This window comes from Perissodus microlepis, chromosome 1 (assembly GCF_051167445.1).
Source record: "Perissodus microlepis isolate ML-2025 ecotype Zambia chromosome 1, ASM5116744v1, whole genome shotgun sequence".
NCBI classification, from domain to species: domain Eukaryota; kingdom Metazoa; phylum Chordata; class Actinopteri; order Cichliformes; family Cichlidae; genus Perissodus; species Perissodus microlepis.
This window is the reverse complement of record NC_140461.1, coordinates 4,703,045-4,727,440: the sequence shown is the minus strand read 5'-3', so window position 1 is coordinate 4,727,440 and position 24,396 is coordinate 4,703,045. Positions and strand designations below refer to the sequence as shown.

The 24,396-nt window shown below is 37.4% G+C and overlaps 1 protein-coding gene across 1 annotated transcript; it reads right to left on the bottom strand.

Annotated features, from left to right (window-relative positions):
• Window positions 1-595: 595 nt before the first annotated feature.
• LOC146393183 (adhesion G-protein coupled receptor G1-like) lies at window positions 596-14,170 on the bottom strand. Its single transcript, XM_084927509.1, has 14 exons — window positions 14,144-14,170; window positions 13,867-13,952; window positions 12,511-12,586; window positions 11,478-11,619; window positions 11,101-11,217; window positions 7,731-7,856; window positions 7,386-7,431; window positions 7,176-7,270; window positions 4,665-4,798; window positions 4,077-4,345; window positions 2,365-2,461; window positions 1,931-2,060; window positions 1,607-1,763; window positions 596-1,135 (listed from the first exon to the last, which is right to left on the bottom strand). The coding sequence occupies exons 2-14, from the start codon at window positions 13,949-13,951 to the stop codon at window positions 1,026-1,028; spliced, it is 1,584 nt and encodes a 527-aa protein (XP_084783635.1). The 5' UTR covers window position 13,952; window positions 14,144-14,170; the 3' UTR covers window positions 596-1,025.
• Between the last annotated feature and the right edge of the window lie 10,226 nt (window positions 14,171-24,396).

The window sequence follows — 24,396 nt, the reverse complement described above, 5'->3', positions numbered from 1 at the left end:
ACTTTCAAAGCTGTTACTGTTAAATATCTTGACTCACTCAAACAGCACATCAGTGAGTGCTTTTTCTTCAGCCACCCTTTTCATTCACTACGTGTTTATACACGTCTCTGCATTTAATCATTAGTTATTATGCTCATAGGGTGTCATGTGATTGTTGGGCTTTTCTCTGTTTACTGTATTATTGTAGGAGCTTTATTTCTTGGCATCTGGTTACCGTAGGCTGAGTTTAATGTCCGGACAATTTTAGAGTAAGTGATGCTTTTAGAGACCTGAATGTGGTTAAACCAACTCCCTATCATCAACTACACCAGTGACCTGAGGCAGAAACACCAATGTGTACAGAATGAGTATAGTTTAAACTTGGACTATCTTTTGATAAAAGCTATTTACTTTAGCCACTTACATAACAGTCATATTTAAATTTCAGCCTGTTAAAGAAGGTTCTGTCTTTATAGCTGCAGTTGGAAATGTTAATTTTACATGTTCAATAGTTCAAAACATCAGGCAGCAATATGACTGCATTCATAAACACAGATTTTAGTGAAATGTGAATGTATGCAACTCACAATGTGTGCAAATAGAGGTTCAAATATACATGATTTTATTGAAAGGATTCATATATTTTATTTTATACATGTGATAAGAAGATATAGGAAAGATATTTCAAATATCACATGAAATAGGATATAAGTATACAGCAAAACACAACAGTGATGGTGTAATCTGCATGATAATATCAAAATTACTCAGGCTACTGAAACCAATGGCAGTTGGTTCACACACAAAATGAATGAAGATGCATCATATCAGCATTTTCTACTTTCACTCCCAGAAGTGCCCTATTTTACACTGGATGTATAGTCTGTTATAATCACAAAGCATCAAACATAACATTTAAATAGTGCCTTTAAAAATTTCACAAATATCACATTCATTTAAATAATTTAAAAATCAGTCGCTGTAAACAACCTAAGGCAGAAATAATAATATCAGACAAAAATTCCAACAACTCAGTTCTTGAGCTGTTAGTTTTTGTTAAGCTTTCTGTTGGGGGAAGTTGCTTCACTGCTTATCTTAGGGGCAGAGCTTTTACCCTTTCTCAGTGACTTCACAAACCACAGGAAGATGAAGAACCCTGCACAGCATACAGGGGGAGAAACGGTGAAATAGGTTTAGGCTGTGTACAAGAAGTACAAATCATGCAAACGAAACTGATATTCAACTCTTTCAGACATTACAGTTTCATACAGAGTATATAACAGTAATGTCAAAAATCTGCCCCAAGTATAAGGATGTATATTAACATTATGCATCACTCATTCAATCCCAACACTGTAACATTCCCAAACTGGCCTATAAAAAAGTTTACATTCTTGTTATTAACTGTTTATGAGCATAAACAGGTTTCATAAACCTAAAATAAGACCCCAACATATGATTTTGTAAAAAATACCATATATAGCATAAACAGCAGCCAAATGGCTGTTGTTTAATGCATTGTTACCCTGGCGCTGCATATGCATGTTAAAAATGCCAGCTTCAGCACTCACAGTGACCGAAGTCGTTAAAGAAGTGAGATAAATGAATAGGAGCAAACTATACTGACCTTGCAGGGAGTTCAGAACACAGAAGAGGTAGAGGGCAACAGTGGTCAGGTAACCAAATGAGAAGAAAACCAGGCCCCAGGTAATCCCAAGCAGAACGCTGACACCCAGCAGGGCGCAAATTGCTTTCCTGACCTGTTTATGGTGAAGCTGCCCAAACTAATTTGTCAAAAACACAATGACATATGACACAGCAGGTTATTGACAATCTGAAGCTAACAGAGGCCTTGAATTGTGTATGAACAAAAGCTGTTCTTCAGTGTCTAATTATTGGAAATATCAATGGTTAATGTTCATTTAAAAAAGATTGCAAGAATAACTCATACCTCTTTGTTATACCCAACATTCAAAACACGCTTGACTGTCACCATAAACATGGTCATGTTAAAGAGGAACACCATGGTGAACAGTCCAGTAGTAGTGACCGCCTTCACTATTTCATTAGATATATAGCATCTACAAAGAAAGGAAACAGACAGTGATTTCATCTTACCCGTTTATATTTTTGTTGAGTGTATATAGATGACTCAGTGCCTCAGCATTGCTTAATATTTTTTTCAACTTGTTAACTTATAGTTATAGTTTATTTATATAGCACATTAGCACATTTAATTACAACAGGAGCGTTGACCAAAGTGCTGTACAAGACAATTTAAAACATTGAAATATATATTGAATCTCTAATACACATCCAAAACAGTTAATAAGTCAACATTAATTATAATTCCTAATTTTACACCCTTTAAAAGGTTTTCCTTACATTTTAGTGTCATCATGGTTTGACTTGTCTAGAAGGACATGGCCATAAAAGCCTCTGTCTATGATCACCAGCACTGACACAATCACTGCAGGAACACCTGAAACACAAGAATCGATTAGTCACTCTGAAGTTTGCTGACTAATAACCAGTGATGCGAATAATGGCATCACAAGTAACGGCGTTACTAACGGCGTTACGTTTTTAAGTTACAAGTAATCTAATTACTGATTACTATTTCTATCATTACAATGCAGTTACGGTTACTAACAAGAAAATGCTGTGCTGTCGCGTTATTATTTTTCAACAAACAGACAGCTGAAGCTGTGTTCAGCTTACCGCACATAAGTAATCTGGGCGCTACAGCTTTCAGCAGCTGTGCGCGCTCCGGCGGATGGCAATCACAATCACTTTTTGGCACAACACCTGGAGCTAAGGGGGCAAACTTTCGCATGAGTGCTGCTGTTTGACTAAGGAGGAATAAAGTAATCGTGGTAAGCCAATCATATGACCACTTCAAGGTGACAAAGCAACAAGGTGATATATACCAGTTGTGTTGATAGGCCACGTAAAACCAGAGTCATGATAATCAATATATACGCGGCGTTTTTTCCTCAATAGTTTCGTCACGTTTACTGTCTAAGGACAGCGCTAGCAAGCACTCTCTGCTTATGACCAAAAAATAAAACAGAAAACAGCCCATTCGTGTTGGTGAAAAAATGCACCATGTCGACCAATCAAAAATGATATGGCAACATGACATTTGGTTGTTTAGGAAGAGGGGGAAGTTTTAGGAGTGACTGCGAGAAAGAGCGAGAGAGAAACAGCAGAAAACGAGAGAGAGCGAGTTTTGAGATGTGAGAGATTTGTGACCTTCAGCATGTTTGGAGTGTGTAGTTAATGTGTTGTCTTGTGTAGTTAGTGTGTAGTGTTGTAGATAGTTTTGTGTTGTGTGTCAGAACAATGAGGCGCCAGGTAGAAAAAGGAGTGATACACCTGCTGCTGTCAGACCTGCAGGTATCAGGCTGTGATGTTCTCCTTTATAGTGGAGAGAAATTATTTTTTTTGGAGTGGCACAAATAATTTGTGTGGAATCTTATTTAATGCAGAACAGCTGATTGTTATGTCAACAGTTTGAAATGTGTTTTTTTTTTAAAAAGAGGGTAAAAGGTAAATTGCAGCAGATAACTTTGTTGTTGGCAAAACTTGTGCATAGGATTTTAAAATTGATCATTTATATTTGCATTTAAAGTTCTGAAATATGATTCATTAAACATGTTTGTGGTTGCTGCAGTAAAAAATATAACTTTCTACTCAGATTTTATGTTTTTTTTGTCTGATTATAGATCAATTGTTTTAATACAGAATGTCAAAATGAAAACATAACTGTAAATTCAGACGTGAGGTTGTGCTGAAAAGAATGATACCAGACAAAGTAAAATAAATCATTTTTAAAGGTCAAATGTAGAGGTAAAATTAAAAGTGGTTAAAAAATGGCCATTATACCCTGGACCCCAGAGGGTTAAACATTTTTTTTAAAGTGACTTAATAGTTACTTTTCATGTAATTAATTACTTTTAGGATCTTGTAACTAAGTAACTGAGTCAGTTACATTTTTGAAGAAGTAACTAGTAACTATAATTAATTACTTTTTCAAAGTAACTTGCCCAACACTGCTAATAACCACCGCTTCCTGTTTGAAGGATTCCACTTACCCCATCCCACCACACTGAGTTTGAGAATGTATCTGCTGACAGAAATGTTGAAGATTTTGACTAAGAGAAGGTAGAGGTGGAACCCCTCCAAGGCCATCCAGGTGAAAGTGGCCAACAGGGAGTAGTGAAGGGCAAGAGCCATGTAGAAACAGAGCCAAGTGGAGGGGTGTGCTGCCACTGCCTGACTGGGCAGGAAGTGCAGGTTGAGGAGGATCAGGGCGATGACGAGATTGATGTGAATGTTCATAGAAAGATCTTCTCTGAGTGTCCTGTTGGACAGAGAAGAAGGGATCTGTTGTAAATAACTTTCTATCAGTCATATCTTTATCTTTAAATTAAAATTTTACAAAAGAATGAAAAAAGATGACCTTTGCAAAACACAGATGGTGGGGAAAAAATTGACAAAAAAGGAAAAAAAAATGGGAAGGAGCAAAAAAAGAAACACATTGGTGCACAAATGTGCCAGAAAATGGAAGTAAATATATAGTAAATAATAATAAATACAAGGTGGAATTTACTCATTTCAGATCCTGAAAAGGGAAAAAATAATTAGAGTTTGGAAAATACAACCAGAGAAGAATAAATTACCTGTTTGTGATGAAAAGTAAAATGGTGATGACCAGGGCAGCAAGAGAAAAGCTACAGCCAATTATTGTAATGTATGATAGTATTTCCATGTCTTTTTTTGAAAGAACAGCATCCCCCCCAGACGAAGCAGAAACCTGTAGAGAAATACATATTCATGCTATCTTGTCACATTATTAGCAGGACGGATATTTTAAGTTTTACTTATCCTGTATATAAAAGATATACAAATCCTCAACTTCATGGTACATTTTTTTAAGATGACATTTAACAGTTTTTAATTCGCCAGATGTTTACCTTTACTATCTCTAACTTGTGCTGTTTTTATTTGTTATACATTAGTATTTTTTAATGTAGTTAATAGGTGCTGTTGTAACAATAGGCATTTAAAATTGAATACGTACTGGCACATTAAATCGGTTTCACCTCTGCTAGTTTAAACACAACACTGCTAATTTTACGTTAATGTGTCAGTAATAATAACCTCACAGTAAGTATACTATAAATAATTTAACTTTTAATTCTTTAAAATGAAACTTTTGGGGGTAAATACTTTGCATGGAACTTTACAATTATTCTGTTTTTTCTGTCTTTGTTTTTTTGTACCATTTCTGCCATCTAGTGGTAGAAGTATGCTGTGGACATTAATTACAGTCTTTTGCTTAACAAGAGAGGATTTGTGTACTGTATAATGGTGTATTTCTATTAGAGATGGCACGATACCACTTTTTCATGTCCGATACCGATACCAATATCATAAATTTGGATATCTGCTGATACCGATATGAATCCGATATCTTGCTGCTCTTTGTATAAGTTCATACTCAAGTTAAAAAAAATAGTTCAGCAATACTGATCAATCTAATAAACTTAAACCTACTCCATCCTCCCTATTCTGGTATTTTAAAGAATAAGCAACCTAACTAATAGGGCTCTAAAACTCCTAGCAAAAAAAAAAAAAAAAAAAAAATTGATGGGACAAAAAATCGGCCGGGTGTTTTGACCGGCCCACCATTATAGGAAAACTCATAAAGCCTTTGAATGAAAGCAAACACTGTTGTGACAGTGATGTACACTGTTTTCATGGTATATATGTATCAATCTATCAATCATTTGATGTAAGATTCAGATAATTATTTTTTAAAAGCGACACATTTTAAATGAGAATAAGAAAGAAAAGTATTTCTTTGTGCCCCCCCCCCTCTCCCTGTTAATGCCCTACCTGGCCCCCCTGGCAAAACTCTGCTAGACCCGCCCCTGCACAGTTACCAGCTGTCAGCTACAAATGATCCTGGTGTTATTTGTCTCTCAGAAACAGTTCATAACTTCCCTTCAACTCATTCATGTCACCTATAAGGTAAACCTGTTTCTCCCTCACCTGTTCAGCTCTGATGATTCAGTAAGAACATCTCCTGGTTTCATCTTCATGTTTCCCTCTCACCACATATCCAAACCGATATCATGACCCAGCAGCTTTTACAGCTGTGGCTCCATCAAACCTCAGCTGATACTAGAAAGTAATATTAAATAAATTCTAACAAGAGCTGACCAAGCTTAAACATGCTGCTGTTGTTTAACGCGACATCCGCTGGTTTCTTCTTTCGGGCGCAAAGTGGGCGATAAACAAACAAGAGAGAAAAGCCGATCAGCTGATAATTGATCAGTTTCATGATTGAAGTAGAAACAGGAGAGGGAGGGAGAGAGAATGAGAGAAGAAGAGGCAGCTGTGCAGCAAAGACACAGAATAAATTCAGCTTTGTGTCTTTTTCATTGTAGCTGAAGTCCAGGACAAACTGTGTTCCTTTTCAGCTCAGTAACATCATAGCATGCCGCCCAGCTGTATAGAAACTCCTCGTCCTAGTACTGAGGATGAAAAAGTCAGCATAACGAAAATAAACTACCCTTAAACTTGGTTTATATCTGACCCAGATAGACTGCAGGTCATAACTTCTTACCTGAAGTTCAGCTCACCTGACACTCAGACCGGTGGCCGCCTCGGCTGTCTCTTCCTCCTGCGTCCCCTTTCCCTCATCCACCTGCTGGCCTCCACCACTTGCTAATATTACTGAATCTGTGGAAGCTCCGTGATGCCACCACACGTAGTAACGAATAACGACCCTATCTAAATCCCAGTAACGATTAACACGTTCCTGATTTTGGCATAATAACTAGTTACTGTGCTTGTTACAACAATAATAACGTAGTTACTGTAACGCTTTACTTAATAACGCGTTAGTCCCAACACTGTTTATAAAGAACACAGGGCTGAATTTAGCAATAGATCTCAAACATGACACTACACATACTACATCCAGAAATGGATCTGCCACCTTTAGAGCAAATTGGATGGAAAATTTTATAGAAACCCAAGATGCAGATGGCAAATGAAGAGATGGATTAACTTCTTTGTGCAATTTTATGACTGTATTTTGTTGAAGAAAGGTTCCTTAGTTCTCAAGATATGGCATGACATTTTGTATACTGAAACACAAACAAACAAACAATCCTACCTACCATGAGCACACCGAAGTATGTGAAATGGTCACAGGAACATATGACATTACTCTGATCATGTGTCCAAATGGTGTGGCAGCCATCTGTACTAAAATCTGAAGTCAAAGTCAAAGAGATGAATGAGATGCTGCCACATTTCAATTACATCAGCTCATTCAGAAATCTATAATGGTGAGTGAAACCAGAGAAATGTCATGCTTGGTTACTCACTGTTTGTTGAAAAATTTAAGAAATGACAGGAGGGTGTCTGGGGTTGCTAAGACAAAAAGAAAGAAAGAAAGAAACAAACAAAATGTATGTTTATATCTGGTTAATATTATACATCTATATATTTCTACTTATGTTTACTGATAAAATCTACACTTCTACTTTTACATGTAACTAAATATTAACTATATTAAATATTATTACTATATATATATATATAAAAAAATACTACATTTTTACAGTAATATTTCATACATCAAAATACACAGTTATTTTGTGTTGTGTTAACTAACAATGATATAAAACCATTGAGAAAAATAGTGGAATAAACAATTAAATTGTAATTACAATTATATTCTTGTTAAATTTCATGGTGATGTTGACAGGTTGCCGAAGTCCCGATATGTTCTTGCCCTTCACACTCAGGATTGTCATTCTTCTATCATAAACTTCAAATAAGGCTCCAGGATCACTCTACAATGCAAAACTTTGGTCAGTTGGTTTGACTGTTTCTCCAGTACAATTTATGTAATATTTTCTCACTGTCCTGACTGTCTGAAAGGAAAAAAAGCAACCCAGTGAGACAGTTAATGTGTAGTGAAAGTCATTTACATCTTAGTAAAAACATTATTTCCTGATGTACCTACCTGGTTATCTCTAAATCTGTATTATTTACATTTTTGATTTACATTTTGCAAATGGCAAACTACTTACAGAACACTGTGGTTGAGTACCCCTTCCTCTTTCTAAAACATTTTGGTCTGCATAATATATGAACATGGTGACCAACTTTTACTGTTCTGAAAATTTTATCTTATTTTTTTAAGAATCAATCCGTGCACTTTTAGCTTTTTAACTCAATTAAATTCAATTTTATTTATATAGCGCCAAATCACAACAACATTCACCTCAAGGCGCTTTATATTGTACAATAGACCGTACGATAATAGATACAGAGAAAAACCCAACAATCATATGACCCCCTATGAGCAAGCACTTTGGCGACAGTGGGAAGGAAAAACTCCCTTTTAACAGGAAGAAACCTCCGGCAGAACCAGGCTCAGGGAGGGGCGGGGCCATCTGCTACGACTTGTTGGGGTGAGAGAAGGAAGACAGGATGAAAGACATGCTGTGGAAGAGAGCCAGAGATTAATAACAGGTATGATTCAATGAAGAGAGGTCTATTAACACATTGTGAGTGAGAAAGGTGACTGGAAAGGAAAAACTCAATGCATCATGGGAATCCCCCGGCAGCCTACGTCTATTGCAGCATAACTAAGGGAGGATTCAGGGTCACCTGGTCCAGCCCTAACTATATGCTTTAGCAAAAAGGAAAGTTTTATGCCTAATCTTAAAAGTAGAGATAGTGTCTGTCTCCCGAATCCAAACTGGAAGCTGGTTCCACAGAAGAGGGACCTGAAAACTGAAGGCTCTGCCTCCCATTCTACTTTTAAATACTCTAGGAACAACAAGTAGGCCTGCAGTGTGAGAGCGAAGTGCTCTAATAGGGTGATATGGTACTACAAGGTCATTAAGATATGATGGGGCCTGATTATTTAAGACCTTGTATGTGAGGAGGAGGATTTTGAATTCAATTCTGGATTTAACAGGAAGCCAATGAAGGAGAAATCTGCTCTCTCTTTCTAGTCCCTGTCAGGACTCTTGCTGCAGCATTTTGGATTAACTGAAGGCGTTTTAGCAAGTTTTTTGAGCATCCTGATAAAAATGAATTACAGTCGTCCAGCCTGGAAGTAATAAATGCATGAACTAGTTTTTCAGCGTCACTCTGAGACAGGGTATTTCTAATTTTAGAGATGTTGCACAAATGGAAGAAAGCAGTCTTACATATTTGTTTAATATGTGCGTTGAAGGACATGTTGTGGTAGAAAAATGACTCCAAGGTTCCTCACAGTGTTACTGGAGGCCAAGGTAATGCCATCCAGAGTAAGAATCTGGTTAGATACCATGTTTCTAAGTTTTTCAGGGCCGAGTACAATAACCTCAGTTTTATCTGAGTTAAGAAGCAGAAAGTTGGCGGCCATCCAGGTCTTTATGTCTTTAAGACATTCCTGCAGTTTAACTAATTGGTGTGTGTTACCTTCCTTCATGGACAGATAGTGTTGGGTGTCATCAGCGTAGCAGTGAAAATTTATGCTATGTCTTCTAATGATACTGCCTAAGGGAAGCATGTATAATGTAAACAGAATTGGTCCTAGCACTGAACCCTGTGGAACACCATAATTGACCTTAGTGTGTGAAGAGGACTCTCCATTTACATGTACAAACTGGAGTCTATTAGATAGATATGATAAAAACCACTGCCGCACAGTACCTGTAATACCTACAGCATGTTCTAATAGGATATTATGGTCAACAGTATCGAACGCTGCACTGAGGTCTAGCAGGACAAGCACAGAGATGAGTCCACTGTCAGAGGCCATAAGAAGATCATTTGTAACCTTCACTAAAGCTGTTTCTGTGCTGTGATGAGCTCTGAAACCTGACTGAAACTCTTCAAATGAGCCATTCCTCTGCAGATGATCTGTTAGCTGTTTGACAACTACTATTTCAAGGATGTTTGATATGAAAGGAAGGTTGGAGATTGGCCTATAATTAGCTAAGACTGCTGGGTCTAGAGATGGCTTTTTGAGTAAAGGTTTAACTACAGCCACCTTTAAGGCCTGTGGTACATAGCCGATTATTAGAGATAGGTTGATCATATTTAAGATTGAAGCATTAATTAATGGCAGGACTTCTTTGAGCAGTTTTGTAGGAATGGGGTCTAAAAGACACGTTGATGGTTTGGAGGAAGTAATTATTGAAGTTAACTCAGAAAGATCAATTGGAGAAAAAGACTCTAAATGAATATCAATGGTACTGAAAGTAGCTGTAGATAATATTACAGCTGTGGGATGATTATTGGTAATTTTTCATGAAGTCATTACTAGTTAACGTTAAAGGGATGGTTGGCTCAATAGAGCTCTTACTTTTTTGTCAGCCTGGCTTCAGTGCTGAAGAGAAACCTGGGGTTGTTCTTATTTTCTTCAATCAGTGACGAATAGTAAGATGTTCTGGCTTTGCAGAAGGCTTTCTTATAAAGCAGCAAACTATTTCTCCAGGCTACATGATGATCCTCTAAATTTGTGACACGCCATTTCCTCTCCAGCTTACGAGTTAGCTGCTTTAGGCTACGCGTTTGAGAATTATACCACGGAGTCAGGTACTTCTGATTTGAGGCCTTAGTTTTCACATGGAGCTACACTATCCAGAATCGTGAGGAGGTAAAATTATTAACAAGATAATTAACCAATTATTCATTAAAAAAAAATTCAGTGGAACCCCGATTTACGAATACCCCATTTAACAAAAAATTCAATTTACGAAGGTACTGAACAGCAATATTTCTGCCCGTGTTACGGCAAAATGCCCTTGTAACGAAATCCACTGGCTCTGATTGGCTGAGCCTACAATGCCCACAATGCCTTCCGAATCATGTGACATCCCCTTAGCTTTCGTAATTGCACTTCGCTGTTCCACTTGAGCGACGTATTGTTGTTCTAGTTAGCTTTTAGCCTATAGCCTATCGTTCAGCATCGCCTCACTCAAAAGGCGCAATATATATAATATATATATATAATATATATATATGTGTGTGTGTGTGTGTGTGTGTGTGTGTGTTTCACCTCTCATTCGAGAACCTAGTAGTGTAGTTTCTGACCTTGTTTGTTTCAGGGAGCTTAAGGTTGGAGAACACAATCATGTTCGTTGGTCCAAGGTTCAGTTCTTCCGGGAGTTCAACACTGACTGTCGTATTGGAGACATTCTTCAAGCCTGCCTATTATATTGTAACAAACAGAAAGAGAAGCTTTATGTCTGTTTTAGATATTTTTAAAAAATATTTGTGACAAATACGAGGAAATAATATTACTTGCTTGTGGTGAAAAGCTGAACGCTAAGGCATAGCTGTACATAATTTAGAGCTATTTTATTTAGATGTTGCTGAGATATTTCTGCATAGACCACAGTGGTGATGTTGATATTATTGGAAATCTGGAAGTAAGTATAAAAGCCAATGAGATTTTGACTTTTTCTTACTTGGCTGTCACTGGCATAAAGTGTAAGGCTTTTGAAGGGAGCAGTCGGTATAAACAGGAGAGCCACAATATTTCCAAATGATATCGATATAGTTGCATTTACATTTATGTTCTCAAGAGTCTTTTCTATGTTCTCCAAGTCCCTTGTGGAAAAAGACAAAAAAAAAAAAGATCATGTGCCATTTTGACATTGTGGAGGACTATAAATACCTTGGAGTACACATTGACACTAAACTGGACTGGGCTAAAAACACCACTGCACTTTACAGGAAGGGCCAGAGTCGTCTCTATTTTTTGAGGCGACTGAGGTCCTTCAACATCTGCCAGAAAATGCTCAGGATTTTCTATGAGTCTGTTGTGGCCAGTGCGATCCTCTATGCTGTTGCATGCTGGGGGAGCAGGCTGAGGGTCGCAGATGCCAACAGACTTAATAAACTAATCCGTAAGGCCAGTAATGTTGTGGGGATGGAGCTGGACTCCCTCAAGGTGGTGTCGGAGAGGCGGATGCTGTCCAAGATAAAGACAATGTTGGATAACACCTCCCACCCACTCCATGACATGCTGGTCAGTCACAGGAGCTCGTTCAGTGAGAGACTGAGATTACCGAAAAGCACCACTGAACGACACAGGAGATCTTTCCTGCCTGTGGCCATCTCCCTGTACAACGCATCCACTTAACACACTGGTTACTGCTACAAATACACGTTTCTTTTCCAGCTATTTATTTATTTATGAGTGACTTATGTATGTATATATATGTATATATTGTACTATTCTTAGTTAGCGTATTGTCTGTCTTGTCTTAATGTTGGTTTATAATGGAGCACTGTAACAAAAAATAATTTCCCCCAGGGATTAATAAAGTATTCTGATTCTGATTCTGATTTTGATTTATACTCTTTCATTAATTCCATAACATAGAGTAACTTAGCTTTAAATCAGAAATTAATCACATTTCTATGCAGCTTTTTTCAAATTACTTACGAATTAATAAGAAAAGAAATCTTTTCTGTGAAAAGACTGAAAATATTTACTTGATAGTGTTTGCATAGCCTCCAGTTCCTGAAAGGTTGACTTTATATTTCATACATTTCTCAGCATCAGGGCTCGCTGTAGAGTAAAATGAAATAAAAATATTAAGACCCCTTTTAACAAGTTAAGAACCACACAAGTCCCCAGAATATTCCAAAGTTCAGCTCAAAGGGCTACTTACAAGCATTTTGTTTTACACTTTTTAACATTTCACAGTTCTCCATGGAACAACTTGGGGTTTAGTATCATTCCCAACAATACTTGGGCTTGCAGATTGAGTGTCTGCACCCAACAGTCACTGTGCTGGGATACCTGTCAGCGGAACCAGACACATCACTAACTCCAGCTGCTAGAGCTGGCAAAATCAATCTTGCAAAGACTCCAATAAAGCCCACTGGATAGCTTTGGAAAATGTTAAGTAGAAGAGAAATTTCAGACATTTAATTGTATTTTCATATTTTTTACATCTTTTCCTACTGATTAGGATGCCCCCCATAGCCATTAATGCTACACTAAAGTAAATAACTTATAGAGTTAAATTTCACTGGTTTTCACTGGTCCAGCCCACATAAGATCAAAGCAGCTCTTTCAGTATCTGTAGCTTTTAATGCAAGTGAGCTGCAGCAACCCACTTACTTTAAGAAGGGCAGTCTTACTTAGACATGAACAATAAAGTCTGTTAAATTTCTCGATAAATTATCACAGGTGAGAAATATCTGATTGTGCTAAAGCAGCTCCAAGGATGAGGGTCTGCTATGCATTGAGTATAGTTGAGGGTGGGGAGTCTTGCAACGTTATGGAACGTATGAGTTCTGTAGACTATTTTGATGTCTTTACAGTATTTATAGCACCTTGATCTGTTAATATTTTTAACAAGCATAAAATTTCTACCCCGTTCATATTCAAAACCAACCCCATATAAACGGGTAATAAACACGCTGGTCAATAGTGTGGATGGCCTACTTTGTTTATCATAAGCAAGAAATAGACAGTCCTGCTTAAGTACTAGCAGGGGGAGATACTATATTTAAAGGCATCAAGTCACTAGTGAACAAGAAAGGCATGAGGCTCATTCCTTGCTCCTTCTATACCAGAAATATTTACGCTGGATGGCTAAGATGTATTTACATGTTACATGTAAATACATCTAAAAGAGACATGTTAGCAATGTTAGCAATGTCTATTTTTGCCATGACTATTTTCACGTTGACTTGAAATAGAATAGCACCCTCTTAAACATGTGTATCCATTTCATGCTTAGCAGAAGCAAAACATGACATCCGATGGTGGACCAGTGCGGCTATTACATGTTTTGCTGTGATATAAACAAAGTTAAAAATGTATATTATCTCACTTACCATTTACAGAAATTTCTGGAAAGTTCTGAGAGAAAATGTCAAGATACACAAAAAACACCAGACAAAATAAGATCCACCACTTCATCCTGTAGGGTTAAGAAGATTTATTAAGATTAAAAAATAAACAAGCAAACAAAACCTCTCTGCTTTACATTCAAATTATATACGTCTCTAAAACAATTCATGAGACATAATAATGAAATGGTTTAAGTTATTTACATTAACATTATTCGTGCATGTATGTATATGTGTGTATCATTAAAAAAGCATAGCCTACCTTTTGTCTGTTGCTGAGTTGCTGTACAAATGATTTCATCTGAAAAGAATACAGGAAGCCTCAACAGCAAAAAAACAAATGACTAAGCATATTCAGCTGTAATGTTTGCATTTACAGTTTATTTTGAGGTTGGCATGACAATATGTAAATTACACTGTCAAAAAGGAAGAGGCAGTGTCAACTGACAAAAGGCTACAGTATCTGAATTTACACTCTTCTGTGCCACTAAGTCTGTAGTAAAAATATGTGGACATTAAAAGTGTTAAACTAAATACAGGAAAATGCACATATATTCTGTCCATATATTCAGCACAAAGTTATGGTTTTCGAAGTCAGTTTATCCTGAATCTGAGTTTTTAATTTTCTTTTTCAATATTGTAGGTCAATAGAAACTGTGTGGGGAACAAAACAGCTGAAAACTACAGAGCTTTGACTTCCACAATAAAGTAAATGATATGCTTTTGAGCTGGACAAATTTACTTGGCCTCAGGCTGTTGATAAAAAATAATTAGACTCATGCTTGACTCTAGAAGTAGATGTCATATACACAGACCCTTGCAGTTAATATTAATGGAATATGCTGCTCTGAAACATACTCAGTCCTTTTCAAATTGCAAACCTCAGCCAACACTCTGACACATTATAGAAGTGGTTGCCAAAGTGTTTGTGTGTGTGGGTGCGCGTATGTGGGGGGGGTATGGATTTAAAATAATAATGGACATGTTTTTGACGGGGGTCCCACACAAACACAGAGCAGAAGTCGAATCATTGCCAAATATGCTTAGAAACCAGCTTGCTTCCTTCCAGCCAAAGACTAGAAAATATGATTAAACTTATCTTGCCTTTGGCTTCACCTGCACAACGCCGGTGCCAAGGTAGGTAGGTATCCCTGACAGAAATAGTTTTTCCTGCATCGGGAGCATGCGCTGGGCTGTCCAAATCACGGAGAAACAGTCTCCCACATTCCTGATTTTTAGTTCACAAACACTTCTTATAATGAGATGATGATGATGAGATAGCCTTTATTTGTCAGTTGCAGGTCTTTTGCCCACAACCGAGATGACAGACCTTGCTGACCGTACATACAATACACAAACATCACATTGGGGAGACATGTCAGGCTAGGTAGCGAGGAAAAAAAAACATTGAAATGTGTAACACAAAAGGATAATACAGGAATGCACAGATATCAACACACCATAGCACAATAAACACAGACAAGCAACATGGGAAAGAGTTCCAGTGTGTACATCTGATCTGGGACCGCTGCAATCTTTCGACTGCGCCTCCAGCTGACCCGATGTCCACATCAGAGGGGAGGTAAGCATTGGAGGTGGCGTTGGATCCGGGGTAGGGAGGGTGATGCGTCGGTGAGTGCTTATCAGTATCAGTATATGTATGTGTGTGCGTGTCCATAGTTCAGCTGAGACAGTGTCCTTCGCCCTGCCAGGCTAAGTAAACAGTCTTCCAGCCAACCCAGGTGGCCTTGCATGGAATGGGAAGGAAAAGACTAAACACAGTCGTTATCAGGGTGTTTTGTTCAGCTTGTTCAGCCTTGCAGCTGGCGCCAAAGGGGTATCCGCATAAGTGATGTTATTTTTTACTTTAGTGCGAACAGCTCATATGAATTTCAAAGCAGTTCTACAGTCCAACACTGGTCTCTCAATCTCCCGTTGGAGAGCTGCGAGCTTCGCCATACTTGCGTTCTGTGATGTTGTCATTTCTTGTGCTCAAGGAGCCAGTTTCTGAGAACTCACGGCAGTGTGCCTCCCCGAGATGTCATCCAATTTTTTATAATGAAATTTTGGCGATATTAGCTTTTTATAAAAACAGTGGATACAAATAATATCAGGCTGATCCTGCCCCAATTTGTTCCCTGGGTTCAAATCACGGACAAACAGTATCCCAGAATTGTTTATGGTTTTTAACCCATTTTGCACAGAGTTACTTTTTTAATGTACTGATAGCAATGTTAAATATTCTTAAAAAAAAAAAAACAATACATAAAATAATTACACCATAAAGATGCTTTGTTTAGTGGTTTATTTTATTGCAACCTTTAATTTATTGCAGTTTACTTTTATGTATTTAACTGTTTACAAAAAGGTTTGAGATGTGAAATAAACTGCAATGGAGTTTGAAACTCACACATCCAAAAATATGGATGTGTGTGGTTGGAGGATGTGTTTGTGTGGGTGCAGGGGTGGGGTCTTGTAAAACAAAGGGGGGACTAGCAAAACGGTCTTACGGCGTTACCTTCGAAAGCAATCTAAATAGCTACATTATTATTAGCATTATTTCTGTGCCACTATTCTGAGCACAGGTTAAAAAAAAACTTTTGAGCGCACGTAAAAAAAAATTTGCAGGTGCAAGTGTTGCATTTTAAGGAGAAATTTATTTTGGTCGAAGAAAAGCTAAATTTAAGTGAACAAAATTCATTGCTGCATGCAAAAAATTTATTTCACTGTTTGCTGTTATCCATACACACACACAATAGCAGCCCCTCTCGCTCAGTTTTTGCATTCACGCTCGCTCGCATTTTGTTGCTTGCGCTCTCAACATTTCTGCCCGTGCACATTCAACTCTTTCTGTACACCGTTATATTTGTGCCATAAAACCAATCAATCACAGACTTGGATGCAAAAAACTTGATTGGCTGTTTTGGTCTCCAATCAGCTTGAAATGACGAAAAGCAATATCCCAGAATGCATTTCATCCAAAACTCAAACGAGGCAGTGGCGGAGGAACACAGAGTGGTGGGGTTTGAAATATTACTCTTTCTGGATCACAAAATAAACTTTTAAGATATTTTCATGCGAGAATGGTGTTGTGTAAACTTCAAATATCTGCTTGATTTATCATATCACATATTTGTAAAAGCGCTCTAACATTTTTGGAGATGCCTGTTACCCACTAGCTGACCGGGTGGTCAAGGCGCAGCTCCCAGCACATTGTTTTCAAACCCCCCATGGTCTTCCACTACTCGAGTTAAACATATAATATATAAGTCACTTAGATCAGCGGTCCCCAACCTTTTTTGCGTCACGGAATGGCTTAATGTCAGACAATATTTTCAAGGACCAGCCTTAACATTTCACAGATAAATACAACAAAATAAAATGATACGACCAAAACAAAAACTGTGGTATTGTGTAAATATAATAATCAATACAAATTCACTGTGTAAATGTGTAACTTTATTAGCAGTGTCCTTCTGAAATGTGCCAACAACATTGAGAGTAACATCCTCCTCTCTGCCCCTTAATGCTCTTTGGTCGATATGGTAACGCAAAAATATTTATTTCAAAATAAGACACACAACACAAAACAAATGTAAAGTAAATGAAAATATATAATTCACCATACGCTAAATCAATGAGAGCCCTGTGCTTGTTTCTCTGCAACGAATGTAATGATGGATAATGGGGGACAATCACACCCGAAGTGTGCTGTAATATCCCCTGATGTAAAATGTTCTGTTCTTATTTAAACAGCTGACTCTGAATTAAGTCGAACATAAAAAATATTTAAATTGAGGAGGAAAACTTTTCATAATATGACGGGTGAAATTCAAAACAGACTTACAGCTCTCCAAAACTTCAGAATTAAATTAAACGGTCCAGGTATAAACAAAACATTACCATTTAGAAGTTATCTAAGTGACTTATATATTGTGTTTAACCCAAGTAGTGAAAGAAACGAAAAGGGTTTTTAAAACAAAGTGCCGGGAGTCCGCGCCTTCACCACCCAATCAGCCAGGGCTGGACTGGGACAAAAAATCAGCCAACTACACCACCAGGTATTACAGGAAAAACCTTAAAGCCTTTGAACTAAAACAAACGCTGTTGTGACAGTTATGTACACTGTCTTGTTGGTATATATGTATGATGTATCACCTTCATGTTTCCCTCTCACCAGATATCCAAACCGATAACATGGCCAGCAGCTTTTACAGCTGTGGCTCCAGCAAACATCAGCTGATACTAGAAAGTCATTTTAAATATATTCTAACAACAGCTGATCAAGCTTAAACATCCGCTGGTTTCCTCTTTCTGGCACAAAGAGAGACGGGACTTTCAGCAGAAAAGCCAACCAGCTGATCATTGATCAGTTTCATGATTGAAGTACCAACAGGAGAGGGAGGGGAGAGAATGAGAGAAGAGGCAGCTGTGCAGCAAAAACACAGAATAACTCCAGCTTTGTGTCCTTTTTTCATTCTAGCTGAAGTACGGGACAAATCGCTTCCTTTTCACCTCAATGCAGATGTATTGTAATTGGTCCAGCTCAGAGTTGATCATGACCAATTGGCTAATCCACCACCTTTCATTGTATAAACCGTTACAAAAACAAACAAACAAACAAACATAAAAATGAAAAATCACCATCGGCCCACCGGTCAAATGCCTGGTATGCCCAATGGCCAGTCCAGCTATGCGGTCAGCTGGTGGGTAACAGGCATCTCCGAAAACATTAGAGCACTTTTGCAAATATGTGATGTCTTGATAAATCAAGCAGATATTTGAAGTTTACACAACACCATTCTCACATGAAAATATCTTAAAAGTTTACTTTGTGACCCAGAAAGAGTAATATTTCAAACTCTGCCACTCTGTGTTTTGTACTGAGTTTTGGACGAAATGCATTCTGGGATATTGCTTTTCGTCATTTCGAGCTGATTGGAGACCAAAACAGACAATCAGACTTTTTTGCATCCAAGTCTGTGATTGGCTGGTTTTATGGCACAAATATAATGGTGTACAGAAAGAGTTGAACATGTACGGGCAGAAATGTTGAGAGCGCGAGCAATACATTGCGAGCAAGCGCAAATGCAAAAACTGAGCAAGAGGTGCTGCTATTGTGTGTGTGTGTTTGTATGGATAATAGCAAACAGTGAAATATATTTTTTTGCACGCAGCAATGAATTTTGTTCACTCAAATTTAGCTTTTCTTCACTCAAAATAAATTTCTCCTCAAAATACAACACTTGCACCTGATTTTTTTTTTTTTACCTGCACTCAGAATAGTAGCACAAAAATAACGCCATATGTCGCTAGATGCCTTATTGTAACCATGGTTTTAGGGTGGACACAAAGAAGATAAGAGGATATAAGAACAATTTACAGTGCTGTTTCAGTATGGAATTATTTCTACATGAAAGCTTAGCATGAGAAAAAACATTTTATTTTATTTACATTTTATTAGGGCGGCTTGTTGAATTTACATTTTTCATGAAGAAAACATCATGCAAATGTGAGTGGCTGCTTTGCATGTGCTGCTGCAGTTTTATGTGTGTGGGTACTTGAATGCCCTGAGTTGAACCCTGCTCATTTGAATCAACTGATCTTTGTCAGAAGTGGAGAATGAAAGCACCAGTGGTCCCCGTGGTAATTGGAGTAGTTGGGGCAGTGATCGCAATCTTGGTGACCGTTACCAGCACATCCCAGGAACGGCATCTGAGATCTATATGCAGAACAGTGCAGTCATAGGAGTAGCAAAGTTAATGCATGGGACCCTCGAGCTCCCAGGCCTCTGGTAGAGGACCTGAGCTAACTACTGCATTATATATACATGACACACACACACACACGTGTGTATAATACAATAATACAGTACCATCAAAATGGAATGTTTCATAGTACAGTGATGTGTGCAGTAACAGTACAACAAAGTTCACAACTCAATATTGCTTTAAAACAACATTATAATTGAATATGGGCTGTATGGTGGGGAGTCCAAAGTATTTAAACCCTAGTGGGTGGTATCCTTAAGGGGATCATTGACCCGCTATTAATCATGTGTCTCCCATGAGCTAAGGTGTGAAAAGAGGGGACTCTCCACATCCAGCTTTTAAAGGAACTGTAGATGCTCTTGGATGCGAGGTGAATATCCGAGAATCATCTTCAAGAATCGTCTTCAAGATTCACCTCGCAGATTTAACACTACATGCATCTACTTTCAGTACTAGTAGTAGTATTTATAGTTCCTTTGAGCAATCACTTCCTTCAAACCATCAACATGCCCATTATACCTGATTCCTACAAGACTCCCCCAAAAAGTCCTAGACTATACTCACTGTTTGAAGGCACTATTGGCCTTCAAACAAATAGTAATTAAATCATTACTTAAAAAGTCAGTACTTTACCCAGCTTCTGTGGTACAGACACCCGCCTAAATTTACGATTACGTTTAAACTTTCCTTTTGGATAAAGCATATACAGTTGTATGGCAAAGTGTTTGCCCACCTGATTTACTTTTTTTGTATGTTTGTAACAGTTAAATGTTTCAGATCATTAAACAAAATTTTAGTATTATTCAAAGATAATACAAGTAAATACATAATGCAGTTTCTAAACGATAGTTTTTATTATTAAGGGGAAATTAATCCAGACCTACATTGCCCTGTGCAAAAAAAAAGTGATTTCCTCTTAAACCCACTAAGTGGTTGGGCCACCTTTAGCAGTAAAAACTGTAAACAAGTACTTGCAATAACTGGTAATGAGTCTTTTACAGTGCTGTTGAGGAATTATGAGCCACTGATTTTTGCAGAATTGTTGTGATTCAGCCACAGTGGTAGCTTAACCTCCATGAGGTCTCTGGATGTTAAAATCAAACTAGTTACCAGTCATCAGTTACACCAGCCAAGTGACACAGACGCACAGATGTATAGAGAAGTACAGTTTGACTTGGAGTTAGGAATGGGGATTGAGAACTGGTTCTTGTAGAGAACTGGTTCCCAGAAGTTCAGTTCCTTGGAGTCAATAGCCTGCTTTCCTATCGATTCCACTTGCACTTGCACAACAATCATCTGATTTCGGCTGAGTTTGTGTGCTGGAGGAGGAAAATGCTGGCTCAGTTTGCAGCGTGAATATTGACAATACTTTTACTTTTATTGTACAAAAGCGAGAGTCTAATGGTAAAGTGAAAACTACATCCAGGACACAAACAACTGCATTATACTGATAACTGAACTTTGGCTCTTTGCGAGCACGTGCACAGCCAGAGTGCTAACTCTAAGCTAGCCAAGAACACAGAGTTATGTTAAAGCTGAGTAGATGCCGATCCCAGCTCAGCAGTCAGACTCTGAACTTCTAACAGCTAACAAAAACAATGATGAGCAGTCAGGCTGCAACCTCCATTTCTACCTGTTCATATTTCAACACAGAATCACTGTGGTGATGACTTTAAAGTCTCTGCACTGGTTTTCATCTTTTGCTGTGTGCTGTCAGATTTGTGTTTATACCTAAATAATAAGAGAAAGATCATATCTGACTTCATTAAGATGGGATTTGTGTTGGTGTGTGGGACTGTAGCCTGTAGGTTTATATTATTAACTGATAATTATGAGACAGTGTGTTTCAGATCAGAATCACAAACCAAATAATTCCGTAAGATAAGATAATATAATATAAACCTTATCCCATAAGTGGCAAATTTGCTTGATAACGTACTGCATTACTTTTTAGAAAGGTTTTCTGTGTTATATGTGTAATACATTACTTATTTCTTTTGAGCAATGACCCCAACACTGATCACAACAGATGGTAAATACCTCCAACTTTTACAAACATTTGACCACTCAGCATGTAATTAATTTGCACAAATGTGTCTTTGATATGTTGCTTAGAGATGGTGGTGACTCTCAAATCAGAGTCAATGAGAACCCAATGAGACTTGGTATCAAATTGATAGCAATAATGGAATTGCTAAAATCATCTCAATTACCATCCCTACTTGAAAAGCTTTTTTAAAAGTCAGGCTTTTTCATTTACCACTTGTAAAATCAGTATTCATATGTCAGTCTTTTAAAGGTTTGTCTTTATAGTTGCAGCTGGAAATAGTATCTTTACATGTAAAATAGTTTAAAACATCAGCAAGCAATATAATGACTGCAATCATAAATAAACATTTCAGTGAAATGTTGTAAATCAGGTATGTCAACTCAAATATACTCACACAAAGATGCCATGATGCAAAAATAGAATGAAGCTGCACAATTTCCAGTTTTTAATGTTTATATTGACATGATATCCTCTGGTAAACTCAGATACAGATACATGCTTAGATAAGCAAAATGGTACTGAAAGTATTCACAAATGCATTTTATATATGTAAGAAGACACACCTGAAGATATATTTAAAAACTTCACATAAAATATGATAAAAATGTGCAGTAATTATCTAGATAACAATACCAGAATATCAGAATTACAAATGTCAGAGCTCTACACAACTAAAACTAAGATCAGATCCTTATGCATTGTATAAAAGTAGAATAGATGACTTGACAGACAATGAACCAGGACCAATCAGGACAGAAAGATCAGGTAAGATCAGGATTTTCTGCAGAAATTATTCTCTCAGTTTCACCATTTCACAACTTTCACAGAATTGCCCTTCATAGAAGAAAAGAAACTTGAATAAACATCTTATCTAAACATAATATCTTGGAAAGATAAATCCCTCATCCCATTTCATTACACATGGTACATGGTTATACATGCAGACTATCTAAAGCCAAAATTATAATGTGAAATTAGGCAGTTCCCTGACTTTTATGCTGATGATATTCAGCTCTACTGCTCTTTTGAGCAGTAGAGCTGAACAGTTTATGGAAGTCCATAAACTGTCCTTTTAAAAACTGACTTTAAAGCTTTGAATCATGACGCTCCTGCCTATATTTCTGATCTCTTAGAACCTCCCACTCCCTCTCGCAGCCTGAGATCATCTAATCAAAGGCTGTTGGTAGTTCCCCAAACACGTTTTAAAACCAGAAGTGATAGATCTTTTAGAGTGGTGGCCCCCAGGTTGTGGAATTCTCTCCCTCCGGGATTTTATTTATTCTTTTAAACATCATCTTAGGACTCACTTATTTAGACTAGCTTTTAATTAGATTTGTACTGTATGTTTGATTGTACTGTTTTATGTTTATGTGTTTTATATTATTGTGAAGCACTTTGTGCTTTTTATCCTGTGAAGAGTGCCATATAAATCAAAAAAGTAACGTAAAGTAAAGTAAATTCCATGAACACACTTCTCGAACTCTTGTTATTTGCTGTTGATCATCTTATTGGAGGAAGTTGCTTCAGCTGATTTTTTAAGCTTTCTTAATGAACATACAAACCACAGGAAGATGAAAAAACCTGCAAGGCAAACAGAAGAGAGAGCAAGAGAGAGAGTAAAATAGAGGTTTGGACAGTGAGCCAGAAATACAAATCATGCAATAAACCTGATATTTCAACATTGTCAGATTGCTGTAAAAAACAAAAACACACCCCAACAGAAACAGTTGTATTGAAATCTACTAAAAATAGAACCATCTATTTGATAGTACAGTGGCTTGCAAAAGTATTCGGCCCCCTTGAACTTTTCCACATTTTGTCACATTACAGCCACAAACATGAATCAATTTTATTGGAATTCCATGTGAAAGACCAACACAAAGTGGTGCACACGTGAGAAGTGGAACGAAAATCATACATGATTCCAAACATTTTTGGTCTTTCACGTGGAATTCCAATAAAATTGATTCATGTTTGTGGCTGTAATGTGACAAAATGTGGAAAAGTTCAAGGGGGCCGAATACTTTTGCAAGCCACTGTAAATAATACTAACATTAAGACTAACAAGTGTGACTTTTCTTTAGTGTCTGTAAAATAATTTTTAACCCTTTCATGCATGAATTATGACTCTCAATCAGGATTTTTTTTCTTAAGTTTTTTCATTTATTTTTAGGCATAAAATGATTTTTGTATTTCTATGTGCATTTTTAACTTCATTTTTTTAAACATGTAATTTTTTCTTTTTTTTTTTTTTTAACATGGCAGGGTATGGAGTGACATGACACATCAGTGTCCAGTGTAGTGGTTAATGTGCAAGTAAACCATCAACAATGACACAAATACAAGAAAACAGCCTTCGAATAGCTGTCCGCTGTAGTCACTACTATGCACGAAAGGGTTAAATGCGCATTTTCTGGTCATTTCAACTTTTATTTCAACCATCTATTTTCTCAGCCACATATCTAATTTAGATTCACTGGGGGACTGGATTTTATCTGAGCTTTGACAGGTAGGGTATGCCCCGAACTGCTTACCAGTCCATCACAGGACTAATATAAAAGTCTTTTTATAATGTCATACAGTATTCTTGCAAAAGACCCCTCATACCCAACTGATGTGACCACAAGGGAACCCTAACCCATATTTTGGGAGTCACTTGTGGTTATTTCATATTAAAACCACCAAATCTGAAAA